Source organism: Malaclemys terrapin, chromosome 5 (genome assembly GCF_027887155.1).
Source record: "Malaclemys terrapin pileata isolate rMalTer1 chromosome 5, rMalTer1.hap1, whole genome shotgun sequence".
In the NCBI taxonomy this organism is placed as follows: Eukaryota; Metazoa; Chordata; order Testudines; family Emydidae; genus Malaclemys; species Malaclemys terrapin.
Window position 1 is genome coordinate 119,726,691 of NC_071509.1, and position 17,656 is coordinate 119,744,346.

Genomic DNA, 17,656 nt, shown 5'->3' on the forward strand with positions numbered 1-17,656 from the left:
ACTTTAATCTGTTACTTGGGATTTCTCAACAAAAAAAAAAAGGTGGAGGGGGTGTTTCCAGCAAGCAACCCCCAGGCCACATCTGGCTCTGTTATCTCCCTTCTGGCTCCCAGTCTGCCCCTAAGGGATTGTAAATCCAACTTCTTTTATGAGCTTTCCCCTCTCATTTGAGTGACTAGCTGCTTTGTTTTATGATAAGGATTTTTCTGTTTGCATCCAGCAATGATAGCTGGTCTGGGAGATCTTTTTAAACTTTAGTGTAATCACTTCCTCTTTAGAGCTTCCAGTCCCACACTGCTAGCTATATATAGACAAAAGATGTAATCATATGACTGAATAGGAAAATGTATTTTATGTTAGCCAGAAAAAAAAAAAGATAGGGGAAAGTATATAAAAAGGCTTGAACTAAATTCACTCAATGAGAATAAATATAGCCTGCATTCTAGAACTGTCAGATAAACTGCATTGACAGCATCCACAGTTACATAACATCTGATCAATTACTTACACTACCATGTTAATGCACTGCTAGAGGCAAACTAATAGATGGAGCTTGTTTAGGGCCAGAGTCTGTCGTTTGTGCTCAGAGGGAAATCAGCGAGACTACTTGGAGAGCGATGTTCTACTTAGTGTGAGTAAAGATGGCAGAATTTCGCCCTTCGGCAGTCATTGTACCACGCAAATTTGCAAATGTGGATATCATTGCAGGGGAGTTACAGAGTCAACCTCACTCTTTTTTTTCCTAGCTCAATGACTATTCATTGACATTCATAATGACCTAATAGTCATTGGGTCAGAGAAAGCGAACAGTTGTGTATCCTAGAGGTTAGGGCATTCACCTAGCACGTGGGAGACCTAAGTTCAAATCCCTTCTTCACATCAGGCAGAGAGGGAAATTGAACCTTCGTCTCCCACTTCCCAGGGGAGTGCCCTAACGTCTGCGCTAAAGGTGATAAGGGAGGCTACATCCTGCTGCTCCTTCCCCCCATCCCTAGCATCTGAGTCTTCCAAGGGTAATTTGGGGGAAAGACTGAGCTGTCTATCATATGTACTTATATGGTCAACAGTGTAGTATATCTCAGTGCCTCTCAATTATTCATGTGTTGTCCCTGCAATACCCCTGTGAGGTAGGGGAGTACTATCCTTCCATTTTACGAATGGGAAACTGAGGCAGAGCGCAACTAAATAACTTGCCCAAGGTGTCACAAAATGTCAGCGGCAGATCAGGAAACTGAAACCAGGTTTCCAGAGTCCCAGTCCACAAATGTAACCACCAGGCCATCCATCTTCCATTTCCTTTTAATAAGTAGGCATGTCATCTGTCACTCTCTACTTCAGAGGCACAAAAGTGCACAATCCTGGAGCCTTATCCAACCAAATTCCCTTTCTTCTCTGTGTTGGTTATTTAATACTCATATGTGGCTTTCCCTCATCATTTTTCCAGTATTTTAAAGTAGTGATCATGCACACAGTTAAAAGCCAAGAGTGTACAAATAAATAAATAAATAAACTTTCTCCTTCAGCTAGAGTGATCAAATCACCAGGATAAAGGCCAGGTTAAACCAGATCCATAGTGCTGACTTAAACTGAATGGAGGGAAAAGATGTTTTATTTTTTTTATGGCAATACTAGCCTCTGTGCTACAATAGACAGCCTTCCAATTGATTAGCTGGAGAAATGGATCTGTGGCTATCAAACTGCACGAGACAGATCTGCTATGCCCCTCTAAGGAGTCTTGATATAAGTAGTTTCAAAATAGCATTTCTATAGAGGATAAGAAAGTCACAGTCGTGTAAGGGTCAGCATTGTCTACAGACCTAAGCAAGTGCATTCTCATCTTGATTTGGAATCCCTCTGTGGCTTTGGCCAAGTCACCTAATTTTCCCGTCTGTAAAATGGGGTTAATAACTACATCACAGTAGCGATGACTATTAAACAGCTGCTTGAAAAGAATTATAGACTAGTTCAGTCAGTGCTCATTTGGAATTAGAGTGTGTATGTGGTGGGGAAGACCTTAAATGTACAGTGTGAGGAGACCCGGTGAGAATGATGGGATGAGGAACAAAAGATGAGACTAAGGGGAGAACAAGGGGGTGGAGAGAAAAGTATGAATATGAATTGGGAAGAAAAGAGACTGGGAAAGGAAGATGCTGCATTTCAGAGAAAGAGAATAGCAGGGAGAAAAATAATGTAGAATGAGCTGTGGAACAGGAGGAAATAAAAAAGAATAAAGAGATCTAGGGAGGGAATGAGCAAGAGCAGTGATTTTTTTTTAACTTTATGATGTTTCTAAAGCTGTGAGCTTGTGAGGAAAGGGGTGATATTTTGAGCGCTTGCGTTACAATAATATTGCTGTTTATTCTGTGATCCACAGTGAAATGCAGGAAAAGGGAAAAAAATATTTAAAATTCAAACAAAGTGCAAAAACCTCCCAGTTTAGACCTTCACTTTTTTTTTTTTCCCCTCGCCTCGGTGTTACAATACAGGCCTCAATGTAAGCTGGTGGTTCTCCATTCCTCTGGCAACAGGGTGGCCTGGTGGCAGACTGAAGATTTATGGGGATGCAAAGAAACATTTACACAGTCGTTCCCCAAAATCCTCTGCTTCGTGATGTGATCACAGGAGATTGGAGTGAAACTGTTTTGTAGCCTAATGTCTAAATGCTAAGGCCAACACTGATTTCCCTTTGGTCATATGTTAAAGGCGAACACAGGCAGCAAAAGTCAATCATGTAAAAATGGTGTTCTAAGCATCCCAATCAGCAGAATGAAATAGCAGTGTGGAAATGAGCATCTATCAAGCATCCACTTCATGCACTGCTTTCTGTCAAGACAGCTCCTCTCCTCTCCTCTCCATATAATTACTAAATGAGTGGCAATGCTGCAGCCATGAGCACTCTCCCAGTCCCTGATGATGAGATAGTGATTAGGGCACTCGCTCCTCCTTTGGAGGAAAGATCAAGTGGGCATGGGAGTTAAGCAATGGGAAATCCCCACATGCTAAGGTCAGGAGTTAGTCTCCTCTTTGCAGAGCCTTTGGTATAAACTGAGCATCTAGTAGGGCTTGGCTGGAAGTCTATTGTAGGGAGTATTGTAGCACCTACTCCCAACAATAGACAATCAACGCTTGAGGTTGATGCCCTGCTCCTCCCCCTCAAGCTTTCTCATTCCTATATTTGAACAGGTCACGGTCCCTTACTGCACGCTCCATCAATGTACAATAGACATGCTTGCTGCTGTGTGGGAACCTAATTGGTGTTTATAAAATATGCTTGGACTCAGTGTTCGCTGTTATGGCCCCAGTTCAGGAAAGCATTCTTGAACAGGGATACTTTTTTGAATTGGGCCTATATAGTTCATAGGTTGTCCCGAAATATAGTCAAAGTGTTACATGGGTGTCATAGCCATCCTTTTTTTGGTGTGTGGGGGGGGAGAAGCACTCCTCATTTTCCTTTAACATCATTATTCTTTTGCTAGATTTACTGCATGCATTTAATTTCAGTTTAGGCAATCTGATTTGGAAAGTAAAACAATAAGGTGAAGTAATGCAAAAGCAATTTTTCCAGCTAAAAATCTTACTTTTAGAATTGAAACTTTGGGGGTGGGGATGGTAATGTGGGTGATTTCACTTTGATGTCTCTCCCCCCCACCCCGAGAATCTTAAATAAATAGTGAAAATATTGAAATACGTTTCTAATGTTTATGAGTTGACGTGTTGCCAAAGTGTTCCCACCCTTTTGCATCTGCTGCAGTATTTACACCGTTTCCTAAACCACGTTTGCATACAATGTGGGGTGCGGAGAAGGGGCCATTGGCAGCAGCAGACTCACTTGTGGTGGCATTGTGGCCTACGACCATTTGAAGGCTGTTTATGTGCAAACTGAGCTTAACAGACAGCCATTGAACATTTGAGCTAGGCAGGGGCCTTCTGGGTAATCAGTGGCACAGATCATCAACAGATGTCCCATGGAAGATGGTGGCCAGCCATGGATTATTTTATTTTTTTAATTGAGGCTTAGGGCTTTAACCCTAATTTTGGAATGTTGACTTGGTTGTGTAACAATCAGTTTTGGAATGTTTTTATCCCTTTGACAAAGCCTTGCATTTTAGTATTTTGAATGAGTTGGAACACACAGCAGCTTTTGTGCTGCCTTGAAGACATTTAGTCTCTTCTGAAGCTCAAAACACTAAAATGTTATGACTTTGCAAGGATAAGAAACACTTATTTTATCATGCCAGGTCTTATTCAGGCCAAAATGGTAACAAGAAAAGAGTAGACAGTCAAAGCTTAGGGGTGCAAATCAGTGAGCTTTCAAAGTGTTTGTAAAAACTCTTAGAGCACTCAATAAAATACAATAAAAAGTAATAGACTCACTGGAAACTCAGCAGGAGCCTAATGCACAAGTGTGGCTCTTGATGAGAGTTGATCAACTCTCTAACAAAGGGCAGCAGTTCAGATTCCATTAGAATCTTTCACAATAGAAGGTTCAGTGCAGCAAATTACTTTGAGCTCTAGGATTGTTTTCTTTTGTGAAGAGGACTTCAAGGCTGACTCAGAGGGAAGAAATATAGGCTAATATCTCATCTGGGATATTGTTAAAAGTTCACCCTGAGAGACAACGTGCACTACTATATCTCTAGCTGGGTTGGCAGAAGGATTGAGTTGACTATATGCCAGAGACTCTTTTCAATCCATTTTTTCCCAGCAGGGATGCTATCATGGGGTGAAAATCAACATGTGTAATGTGCATACACCTCAGGTAGACATCATCCTTGTAGTTTTTAGCAGTATATTTCTGGAGTTGTAATATACATGGGACTAAACTACTGTATGTTAGGAATACACAGTAGGTTTTTTTGTTCAAATTTCCATAACTTTGTACTGAACGTTTTCAAATGTTTCTGTATCAAGATGTACAGAACAGAGGAATAACAGTAGTTGGACATCGTCTGATCCTCTTGAATATTAGTAATTAGTAGTTTTACCTCTTGAATATTAGCAATTTTTAAATCTTTACACGGTAGTTTTAAGCAAGTGCCATTTGATCCTTTTAGACTTTATCTACACTACAGCTTAAGTCGGCATAACTTATGTCACTCGGGGGGTGAATAAATCATAAGCCTAGACAGCACTATGTTGGTGGGAGAAGCTTCTGCAGCAGTGCTGCTGTAAACTCTAGTGTAGCCGTGCACTTAAATACACAAACATGTAGTTTGTAGGATCAGGGTCTGCGTTATTTAACAAAATGCTTGCATTGGTGAGTAATCCCAAGGATTTTGGTGTGGTTACTTACGGTTGTAGGTACTTCTCCTGGTAGTAGGTGTATGTGAAATTGGGCCCATAGTTTCCAGAAAATTTCATGACAAAAACCTCTACTTGCACTGTGAGTTTTCAGAGCTAGTGGGGTGATATTGAGGTTAAGTAAAGTTTAGCATTCTTCCAAGTACATTTGTAGAAGAAATATCTCATTTGATAGTATTATTTGTAAGTAATTTCAAAACAGCCTGCTTGCTTGAAATGCTACCTTAACGTAAAGCATAAAAGCTCATACAATTACTCTGTTCTTGAAAACTCTATCAGAGTGCCCATCTTAAGTTCAGAAAGTTAACTCAAGAGAGTCTAACATCATCCAAAAATAGTCATTACTGTAAGATCCAGGATTTTTTTAAATTCCAAGTTATATAGTCATCTCCTACTGCAGCCAATACTGTAGTGTATCCAGGTAATCAGTAGAACAAACCTAGACTTGTCATAAATCAATAAAAATGTGGATTATGTCTTTAGAGCATGGTGGGGGAATTATGTAAACTATAGCTCTAATATTTTCAGGAGTGTTTCAGATTATTTTCAAAAGATCATTTGGTGATGGGAGAAAACTGTTAAAACATTTATTTCACTCTGTATGTTTTAAAATATGATTAGTTACCCAACTCCGCTAGGCCAGGAATTCACCGTTGGATATTTCAGAAACAAAGTAAATGAATGTTGGAAAGTATCTGATAACATAAGCATTGTTTTGGGTTATTCAGTGAGGAAACCTTTAAAGTATTTTTTCCAGCATTTGCACGATAAACCAAAAGCTGCATTTTTAAATAGTGTATAGCTTACAAAGTCAATAATTTTGTTGCACTTCCAGTGCCTGAACCGACAGTACATACATGATGGATTCTTCTCATTCCAGGACGAAGTTTAATGGGTGATGCATCAGAAGTACAAAAGGCTCAATTCTCTCAACAGGCCATGCTGAACAAAGGGCTTAGTAAATCTATGGGATTCCTGTCCATCAGAGGAGCAAAAGGCGAGGAAGATTTTTTCCAAAGCATATCCTCAGATTACTACTCTGGACGTGAAGATGCTTGCTGTCCTTATCGGTGTAGAACTGATGACTTGGGGGGGAAAAGTAACGTTGGAGAAGACAGTGCTCCCAAACGGAAGGTTTGGGCTTCCTCCACAGACTTGCTGTGTACAACTAACAAAGCAACTGAGACAGACCATTCTCCAGAGTCTCACAGACACAACAATCACTATGAGACAGTTACAGTACGGACTTCAACTACCACTAGGAACAAGGAAGCAAGATATTCTGATGGAAGCATAGCACTGGATGTCTTCGGCCCTCAAAAACTGGAACAAGTGCGCCTGGTGCCAGAGTCATCAACCTCTGCAGCACTATCGTGTGCCTTTGACAGGATCAGAGAGAGACAGAAGAAATTGCAGGCTCTGAGGGAAGCCATGAATGTAGAAGGTGAGTGGGGTTTTCTATATTTTGTTGGTGAGCGGGTTACTTTATGCAGAGGCGTCCTCCATTTGATTAAGTTAATATCTCTATAGCACCTCTTGGAGGAGGTGAGATTTTGCTTTTCTTCAGTTTTTAAGTAAATGACAAAGCAATTAGAATGGCTACTGCCAGTGCGGAAGTAGGGATAGAGCTACTGCTATACTGGATCAGACCAATCGCCCATTTAGGCGAGTATCCTGTTTGACATTACCCCACAACAGATGCTTCAGATGAAATTGCAGGAAGCCCTGTAGTAGACAATTATGGAGTACTTTCCTCCAGGAAAAGCGTCTTCCTAAATCCCAATAATGAGAAGTTGGTTTATACCCTGAAGCAGAAGGGATTAGATCTCTTCCAACCTTCTTGGTTGATTGGTTGGTTGTATATTAATAACTTCAGATGATCTTGTTAACCTTTTTTGAATCTTGCTAAGAGGTTGGCTCAATGGTATTGAGTGGCAGTGAGACCCATGGGCTAACTGAGCATTTATATGAAAAACATTTTATTTTATTGGCTCTGTAGACATGATACTTGTCATCAAATCATCTGTATGTGAAACCCCACAGGTGTGGCTGCAATATTTTGTTTTAAAAACTTGCTAGTGTTTTCATGGGTTTAGTTGTGTAAGTAAGGGACAAATAGTAATGGTAAGGGACAAATTCTGACCTTGAATCGACAGCATGGTTTGCTGAATAGCTTGTAAACTCCCCTAATGCACAAGACAGAATAGCTATATTTATTTTGATATAAATAGCTATATTTACTTGATAGATACACCTCTAACCCGATATAATGCAGTCATATATAACGCGAATTCGGATATAACGCAGGAAAGCAGCGCTCTGGGGGATGGGGCTGCTTTATCTTGTTATATCCGAATTCGTGTTACCGCAGGCGGTTCCTCTGCACCCGCCCGTTACTTGCTGTGGCGCGTCCTGGGGCCCCCTTGCCCCAGCTTACCTCCACCTCCTCTCACGAGCGTGCCGCAGCTCCGCTTCTCCTCCCTCCCAGGCATGCCACACCAATCAGCTGTTTGGCGCGGCAAGCCTGGGAGGGAGGAGAAGCAGAGCTGTGGCGCGCTCATGGGAGGAGGCGGAGGTGAGCTGGGGCGGGGGAGCCGCAGCAAGTAAGGGGGGGTGCAGAGGAACCACTCCCCTCTCCAGCTCATCTCCGCCTCCTCCCCTGAGTGCGCTGCTGCCGCTCCGCTTCTCCGCCTCCCCCTCTTCCAGGCTTGCTGGGCCAAACAGCTGATTGGCACGGCAAGCCTGGAAGGAAGGGAGGGAGGGAGAAGCGGAGCAGCAGCTGCGCGCTCAGGGAGGAGGCGGAGGCAGAGTGGAGGTGAGCTGGGGCGGGGAGCGGTTCCTCTCCCTACCCTGATATAACGCAGCTTCACCTATAACACGATGAGATTTTTTTGGCGCCTGAGGACCGCGTTATATCAGAGTAGAGGTGTAGATACAAAGATTTCACTGCTAGGTTACTGGTTTGAATCAGACTGTGAAGGTCTGTAGTGTTGAAAAGTCATTGTGGTCTGGCTGCTGTAAGACTGCCTGTGTGAAATGGCTGTTTCAGTCCAGGTTCTGGTGGGCGTGTCTAAGGCCTTATTTCAGGGACGCATCCCCATTTAGACAAGATGGTTATGCACCTTTCTGAAGTGTGGCTTAAATCACAAAGATTGCTTATCGGCACCTCTTCTGGCCATCTCAGTAGAGATTTAGGATTGAACGGCGTAGAGATCAAACTATCTTCTTAGCATTGGTTCTTGCCTGTCAGTGATGAGGCATGTTAAGGATGGTGTGGGAAAGCTTGAAATGCCCCGCTCATCCTATCAAGTTAACATCTTTGATAAATGCTACATTTTTAAACCAATAGAATGAAAGTGGGTGAAAATAGATACCTGGAGATAACCACTGTGTACCTGGAATTAGACTCTGTCCCACTAGAAATGCATATACTAAGGTAGTAAGTGAAGGCTTTTGTCATTTAAGGATCTTAATTTAAGAAGACTGTATCACCTCTTATTTCTGTCTAGAAAAGTGCAAAAATTATAGTATATAAAATAAAAAGCATCAGTCCTTTCTAAGCTGTGCCATCTGGTTACATTATTTTTTCAGGGTTTGTCATGTTGAAACAAAGGGCTTTTTTTCCCTTTAAACACACTCACTTCCTTAATTTTGAAATGTCACTATCCCTGGCAATATTATTTGAAAACTTTTAAAGCCAGACTACACTAATCTGACTAATATATGAATTAATTTAACTATCAATCTTTGAACATATGCAGTTTATGAAACCAAAGAGCAGGCCACTCCCTGTAAAGAAAATAATAAATTGTCCACCCTTTAAGAGCTCTCAGCTTTGTGCATGTTAATCTTGCACAACAATAAAACCGAAGACAGACAATCCAACTGATGAGCAAGAATTTATCATTTCCATTCAGACAGTTTGGTGATTCTGAAGAAAACCTTATAGGTCCGTGACCTGAAAACTATTGAGATGATTCCAATGTATGAAACTACTAGATTCGTGTAAGGAAAGGGTGAAAGTGCAGTTAGGGATAACAGATACGCTGGCTTCCTATTCAATGCTGTTGAATGACAAATTTACTTTGAGAGGGTGTAGACAATAATTAATGACTCATTTACCATCATTATGAATTCACAATAGCTATTTGATAGAACAGGTTGTAAGACAGTTTCCAGCAAAGGCCTGACTTGTGACATGCATGTTTTACATTCCACTTAAAAAGAATTGTGAAATAAACATCATTAGGCATTGATTTATCACACGTAGTCCCTTGGCCAAAGGAAAGCTTTACTTTTGGGTGTAGCGGAATTTTTAGAGAAGTCATTTTGAAAAACAAGTCTTCAATAATATGGCTTTTCATTTTTTTTGCTGTTCTGGTTTTTGTGTATGTCTGTTATTCACAAATTACTGGATTAAAATCTTGTTTTAAATATGAATTCTCAATAAAACCTACTCTCCATTGGTTTTTGGTGAGGAATATCTTTTATCGAGTTGGAGTATGAAGGGTTTTTAGAGGCACACTTTATCTGTGTTTATAACTTGCATGAGAAGTCTGTTGAATGTTACACACTCCTTTCTGACTTATTTTGTATGAAGCAAACATTTCATAAAATATGAACTATGTCTACCTCTTTTCATTTCCTGTGTTCCTCTTTTACTCTCCACATTTCTTACTATAACATACTGTATCTTGCCTGTTGTTAAAATAGGTTAGACCCTTAAAGTGTATGACAAGAGTTTAGGGGTTGGAGAGAGAGAGTGCTGGATTTGTGTCTTTTACTTGCTTACTCTGTTGAAGAGGTGTACATAATCGCGTGCAAGTAAGTTATATAGTACACTACCATTGTTAACCACTTTTGAAATCTCTCTTTGCTAGACAGATGCTTTACATCTTTCAAATATGGTGGTAATATTTTGAAGTGCACTTGGAATAGGTACATGAACCTAAATGCAGGCGCAGCTTTTTGAGGTAGTTCTGGGGCAGTGCATAAGTGAAGATACTGATCCACTGGGAAGCTCAGGTAGAATGTATTATCCATCCTTTGGAAGCAGATAGCAAGGGCTTAGGTCAGCACCTCATAGATGGCTGTCTGACTCTTTCCCATGGAACATCACACAGCTGACAGGTAGGAGGCAGATCTCAGGTTAGGAAGGAACTGCCCAGAAAGAAGAAAGCATGAGAGGATCCAGAGAAAGGGAGTGCAGTGTCCTCTCTCCTTTCCAGATCATCACATCTTCACACCTGGCCCAGAGTGACCTGAAGGAAGGGGGTGCTGGAAAATGATGATGTTCCACCTTTAGAGAAAGAGGTTATGGGGAGGAAAGGGTATCTCAATAAATGAGGGCATTTAGCACAAAGGAACAGATCCTTGATGCTGGCCAAAAGGTAGAACTATAGTGCTGTAGGAAGACGTGTGTTACAGGGGCCTGGCTGGGAAGAAGTGTCTATTTGCAAGACCTGTTTTGGGGGGGATTTGAAATGTTTGGGGGAATATGCAGGTCAATAAATCTCTGCTTTTCTTTTTTTTCTTTTGTCTCAAATTACAAAAAGGCATTAGATCTTAGTGTAGACTAAACTGTGCTGAATATAATTTTCTTTTTGCATCACAAAGGAACTTTAAGATGACAAAAAGCCACATCTTACTTTTAAATCTATCTTATTTTTGTGGTGTTCATGTAACTTAATGGGTTGAATGCGGTTTTTTTAAAAAAATGTTCCCACGCATAGGATCTGGTGTTCAAAGTTTTCACTCAGAACACATTTGACAACCAAATTACAAACTCTTTAAAAATAGGGCTTATAGTGGAAAGGCTAACACAACCTTAATTATAGCAGCACTGTAATACGGAAGCTTGCAAAAAGTTGCAGACCACATAGGCTGCATTATATTAAACTACGCAGTTGGGTTTTGAAACTGAATGTTTCAAGTTTAACTTCATAAACTTGTTAAGGATAACTCGTGCAAGGTGCTTAGTTCATTAACTTGCAGTATTGTGTTCAGCTCAGATATAAGGTCATTTCACTTCTCTGTTCTAATGAAAATTTAGATAGTTGTTGATTGTCAACAGCTCAGCTAGAAGATTGGGGTGGGGAGGAAAATCTTCTCTGAATTCAAGTATACATGATCCAATTATGAACACTAAAAACACACAGTATTCAAGGTGTGGGTATACCATGGATTTGTATAGTGCCATTACGATATTTTCTATCTTATTATCTGTCCCTTTCCTAATGGTTCCTAACATTCTGTTTACTCTTTTGACTGCCACTGTACATTGAGGAGATGTTTACAGAGAACTATTCACAATGATTCCAAGATCTCTTTCTTGAGTGGTGATAGCTAATTTAGACCCCATCATTTTGTAAGTATAGTTGGAATTATGTTTTCCAATGTGCATTACTTTGCCTTTATCAATATAGAATTTCATCTGCCATTTTGATACCCAGTTCTGTGAGATTCTTTTTGCAACTCTTCAGTCAGCTTTAGACTTAACTATTTTGAGTAGTTTAGTATCATCTGCAAACTTTACCACCTCGCTGTTTACCCCTTTTTTTCAGATCGTTTGGGAACATATTGAAAGCACTTGTCCCAGTACGGATCCTTGGGAGACCCCACTATTTATCTCTCTCCATTGTGAAAACTGACCATTTATTCCCACGCTTTGTCTCCTGTCTTTTAACCAGTTACTGGTCCATAAGAGGATCTTCCATCTTATCCCATGACTGCCTATTTGCTTAAGAGCTTTTGGTGAGGGACATAGTCAAAGGCTTTCTGAAAGTTCAAATATATATCCACTGGATCACCCCTTTCCACATGTTTATTGACCCCCTCAAATAATTTTCATAGATTGGTGAGGCATGATTTCCCTTTACAAGACCCCCAACATATCGTCTTCATCTGTGTGTCTGATAATTCTGTTCTTTACTGTAGTTTCAACTAATTGCCTGGCACTGAAGTCAGGCTTACCAGCCTGTAATTGCCAGCATTGTCACTGGAGCCCTTTTTAAAAATTGGTGTTACATTAGCTATCCACAGCCCATCTGTTACAGCGGCTGATTTAAGTGATAGGTTACATACCACAATTAGTAGTTCTGCAATTTCATATTTCCAAAACTACCTCTCTTGATACCTCAGTCAGGGACAGTTCCTCAGATTTGTCATCTAAAAGGAATGGCTCAGGTGTGGGAATCTCTTTCACATAGTCTGCAAAGAATTCAGTTAGCATCTCTGCAACGGCCTTGTCTTCTTTGAATGCTCCTTTCCCACCTCAAGTTTCAGAGTAACAGCCGTGTTAGTCTGTATCCACAAAAAGAAGAACAGGAGTACTTGTGGCACCTTAGAGACTAACAAATTTATTAGAGCATAAGCTTTCGTGCATATGCATCCGAAGAAGTGGGCTGTAGTCCATGAAAGCTTATGCTCTAATAAATTTGTTAGTCTCTAAGGTGCCACAAGTACTCCTGTTCTTCTTTTTCCCACCTCAGTTATCCAGTGGTCCAATGATTGTTTGGCAGGCTTCCTGCTTCTGATATACTTTAAAAAAAATTGCTATTTACTTTTGCGTCTTTTGCTGTTGCTCTTCAGATTTTTTTTGGCCCTGCCAAAGTATACTTTTATACTTGACTTGCTAGAGTTCCTTTCTATTTTCCTCAGTAGTATTTGACTTTCAGTTTTTACAAGATGCCTTTTTGTTTCTAACCACCTCTTTCACTTGTTATTTAGCCATGGTGGCATTTTTTTGGTCCTCCTACTTTTTTTTTTTAATTTGGCATATACATGTAGTTTGAGGCTCTTTTTAACTTTAAATGCCAAGAATCTGGTTCCATTTTGGTTTTGGTGGAACGCATCCTTCTTGTATAGGCTTCTCCTTTCCCAAAGGGTCCCCAGTTCCTGATAAACCTAAATCTTTCCTCTGAAAACCATCATCTCATCTATTCACTGAGACCCTACAGCTCTGTCTGTCTAACTGGCCCTGCGTGTGGAACTGGAAGCATTTCAGAGAATGCTACCATAGAGGTCCTGGACTTCAATCTCTTACCTAGCTGCCTAAATTTGGCCTCCAGGATATATCCCCTAACTTTCCCTGTATCATTGGTGCCTACATGAACCATAACCGCAGCACTGCACGTAAGTCTGTCTACATGTCTCAAGAGGTCCGCAACCTTTGCCCCTAGCAGGCATTTTAGCGTGTGGTTCTCTCAGTCATTACAAACCCTATATTTCTAGTTATCATATCTCATTGCTGTTACCCATCTCTTCCTAATAAAAGGGGTCCTCTCCTCTCCCCTGGAGAGGTATCCTTAGTGTGAGAGGATTCCGTGACATCATCTGGAAGGAGGGTCCCAACTATGGGATTGTTTCTGCTCCAGCTTGATGTTCTCTTTCCCCAAGACTTTTGTCCCTCTCGACAGCACAGAAGCTAGCAGAGAGTGGGGAGGTGGAAGGGAGATGTTTGCAGTGTCTGTATTCATTGTCCTTGAATGTCTGCTGTTTCTCAAGTGTTAGGACATCTTTTAGTGTGTTACAGTTTGTACCTTTCTTTTTGTGATCTCAGAGCTGTCCTGGGATTTCCAGTTGTGAAGTTATAATACATTATGAAGCTGAGCGTAAATTATTCTTTGCAAAGCGAATAGATTAGTTGTGTTGTTCTCTGGAAACTTAGCAATTGTTGCTTGGCACCTACAGGCAAGCGTCCTCATACAGAGTGGGAAATGTCATTTACCCTGTACTTTTTGCAAGCACTGCTTGCTGTTCAAAGAGCATGATTAGCATTGTGTGTTCTTCTCCACCCCTCACTTTCACCACCTTCTTAACTATGAAATTGATGGTATCTTCTGAAAGCTCTAAAGCTGACTTTGGTTTTTAGATCCCAGGCCTGCCCCTGATTGGCTCTGGCAGTATAGCATGCTGCAGTTTGGTGATGTTTCAGTGTTAGTCTATTTGTGCCCTCCCCCATCCTTTTATGTGTTGACTTTTTGCTTGTGTTTAATTACCCATTTTCAAGGATAAACATGATAAAAAATGAACTGCTTTATTGCTATGATTAATATGCATGTCTCTCTCAGCCGTATCGACGGTAGGGTGATGGTGGTCTTCAAAATTCTGGAGTACCAAGGTGATGTTTTAAATGGGATGCAGAGGGGGTGCCAGGAATCTCCTTGCTTATGCACTGAAGAGATCTTGTGGCACAAAAGTAGGGAAGTACAGATAAGCACTGGTGTTGTAGCATACTGTGGATGAAATGGGGAGGCAGGGAAGACAGAGAGCAGGGATCCTGAATAGCAGAAGTTGATCTTGCTGAATCCAGGTATGGAGAGGCTAGGAAGGTTAAGAAAACATCCCATGGATGTTTTTGTTAAATGTGCAGTCTGGAAGCATTTGAATGCTAAAGAATCCGAACAGCCATCTTCAGTTCTTCCCTCTCTTTTATTTTCAATTTTTCTACCTTTATCCCAGTTGATCTGGCCCTCCCTTTGTGCTTCTCAGTGTCTTCTTGAAACAACCACTAAGTGTGACTGACAACATTTTGTATGGCTAGGAGTCGGTCTCTGTCTCTTCCTCCTCTCACTGAGTTCCTCAGTTCTCTTCTCTGTCCTTCCCTCTGTCATTCATTCTGTCCTCTTTCATTACACCTTTCCCTTATTTTCAGTCTGTTCCCTGGCTCCACCACCATTTCCCCCTCTCAACCTACCATAGTAAAACAAAACTTTTTATGATACCTTAGGCTTTCACCCATTAACTAGTAAACTACTTCTGTGGCCCCTCTGATATTTTCTATGGTGTTGGAAGTTCTCTTAGGCTGCTTTCACACAGACTACTGCCAGCTCTCACAACTTTCTTGTGACACAGGGTTTTTTTCTTAAAGCCCCAGCTTCTGGAGTCATGTGATAGCACAAGAATCTCAGCTTACTTTTTATAACATGAAAGTTTCTAGCTATCCTGATTGTAGAGAAGAGCTGGAAGAACATGACCCATAAAGGCTTGAAACCCAGAAGGCAAATGAGAAGAATCCAGCGTTTTTAAAATCTCATGATTTTTGTGGCCCAACTCAAATTTGTTTATTATTTGAAATTAGCAGTACTGCGTACAGGTGGGTTTGCTTCTGCTGTGCTCTGCTTCTATAGTAAGAAAATAGCAGCTCAATTGGAGCAGCACTCTGTCTCCAAAAAGCCAAAGGACAAATCCTCACTTCTTTGGCTCTACTCCTCACTGTTGGGAGGAGAATTGGATAAAACTGGTTTCCTTTAGTGTGGTTAAGTAAATAAGGAGTACTTAAGTGAACCTATTTCACACCAGAATTACTAGTTTCTCATTTGTACCTAATATCAAGATATTTTACTCTTATTACTTTCGCTGAGCTTTTGAACTTTTGGCATTTGCAATGAAAACAAGAATCCAGGCTAAGTATTCTGTGAAATTGCACCATTGATGCTACAGTCCTCTTACCTGTGAGCATGGCTGATTAAATACCTGAGCTGATGAGTTGTGCAACTGAAATGTTTTCATGCAGGAGCATGAACCGCACCTTGTTAATGAAATAGACTCATCGCATTAGAATCTTTTTATCAGCTTGCCCTTGAGAGTTGCAGTTTTAGGTGCAGTGTTGAGTGGGGTGATGCAGAAGTTGAAACACACAATGTGAAAGTTGAAGGAAGGGTTTTGTCACATATGTCAATCATTCCCATGCGGAGTGAGGCTATTAATGAGAAATAGTACTTGCATCATTGCTAATTTTTAAAGATGGGTTTTACAGGTGGGTGTGAGCTGCAAAATTCAGATTCCCATTCAGATAATGAACCCTTTCCCCATTTTTTTTGTGGAAGAGAGGTTGGATCTCAGGTTTTGTTTCTGGGCCCATCCCCATTTTATATACCTTTGCGTTTCTATTTTCTTTCAAAATGTGCAAAGTAGTTGCACTGTCCACTGTAATGGCCTTAATGTGGTGTTCTTGAATTACATAGTTCAATACAAAGTTTCAGTATAGCTATCTCAGAAACCAATATCACTCCACTTCTGATTCTGAAGACCCACCTGATTTATCCAGTCTGTGTTTGTATAACTTCCCTGTAGCAACTACAGGAAATGGAAGAGTGATGTTAGGAACATTTTAAATCTCTCTTTAAGATGACTTTTAATGTGCTGTAGCAGCTTGAAACAAGAAGAAGAAGCCCCATGTGTCCAGACAGCTCTCAGCAGACAACCAGCAAGTGCACTGTAGACCACCAGAGTGCCACAGACTGCACAGTGGGGACCTCTAGTCTAATCTGGAGCTGGTCAGAAAGGTGGCTGGGGTTGGAATAAAAATGTTCATGAATTGGCTGGGAGGTTCCCCGCAAAAATGTCAACACCATTCAGCTATAGACTAAACAGTTGGATCCTTTTATGAACTAATCTTACAAAGGCAATGAAATACATATTTTGTCTTCCAATCCTTTAGTTACTTACTCTATTGTACATAGATTTAGTTAGCAGGAGATCTGAGAGTTTGCTATAAATGAGAAATGTAACATATTGTTTGCGTGTAACAGCAAAAAAGGCCCTGTTCAGACATCTCACAACTACACGTGTAATCCTCATGCTTAAGAATGGTTTAAACAAGTTAGTGCTGGTCAAATGGATTGTCACTATTGGTATGTCCAGTATGGAGAGGGTTGAATTTTGTGTTAGACCAGTGTTCAAAAATTATATCTTAGTGGCTGAAGAGTGGAAAAATAAAATGATTTTATATGTTGGAGATAATGTTTCATTCACTTACATAAAGAATTCCACAAAGATTTTGTAAATTGGCTTCTCACGGGGGGAAAAAAAGACGATAATTTTAAATCACAGAATTTCTGAATCATATCTGTGTGGCTGGGCACAAGGGCCAGCTTCGGCATTTCCTTCGTAATAATGTGTGCTAACATAAGTGTAGAATTATTTTGACAACTTCATGGTTGCAACAGAAAAGAAGTGACAGGTATTTTGTCAGTTTTTTAAAGGAAACACTTGTCTTAAATATCTTGCACCTTTAAAGTTTCTGGAAGTTTTGCTGTTAGTTTCAGTGGGAACAGAATTGGGCTTTATCTATTTTAAATTAACATATTTATTTCTTAATAACCCTTTCAATAATTTAAAGAGTAAAAATCTTTAAAATTTGACTTATTTGTCACTTTATGTTCTCTGGTTAATTTTTTGTATTTTTGTTGATTTGAACAGTGAAAATTCAGGGAAGTTGATTTTGCTTTTCTTTATAGCCCGATTTCACTTTCAATATATGGGTTTCAAACACTGCAATGGGATGCTTTCATTGAAATATTTTTTGAAAAAAATTATGGAAATCTTTCTAATGGCCTTAAGTTTTATAAAA

The 17,656-nt window shown here is 40.4% G+C and overlaps 1 protein-coding gene across 8 annotated transcripts in view; it reads left to right on the forward strand.

Moving 5' to 3' along the window:
• The window catches only part of PTPN13 (protein tyrosine phosphatase non-receptor type 13), a 185,043-nt gene that overhangs the window by 89,790 nt on the left and 77,597 nt on the right, over nucleotides 1–17,656 (forward strand). For all 8 annotated transcript variants that reach the window (XM_054030081.1, XM_054030082.1, XM_054030085.1 and 5 more), the window contains exon 7: nucleotides 6,182–6,745. In XM_054030081.1, coding sequence (XP_053886056.1) covers nucleotides 6,182–6,745 — 564 coding nt within the window. The remainder of the gene's footprint in view (nucleotides 1–6,181; nucleotides 6,746–17,656) is intronic.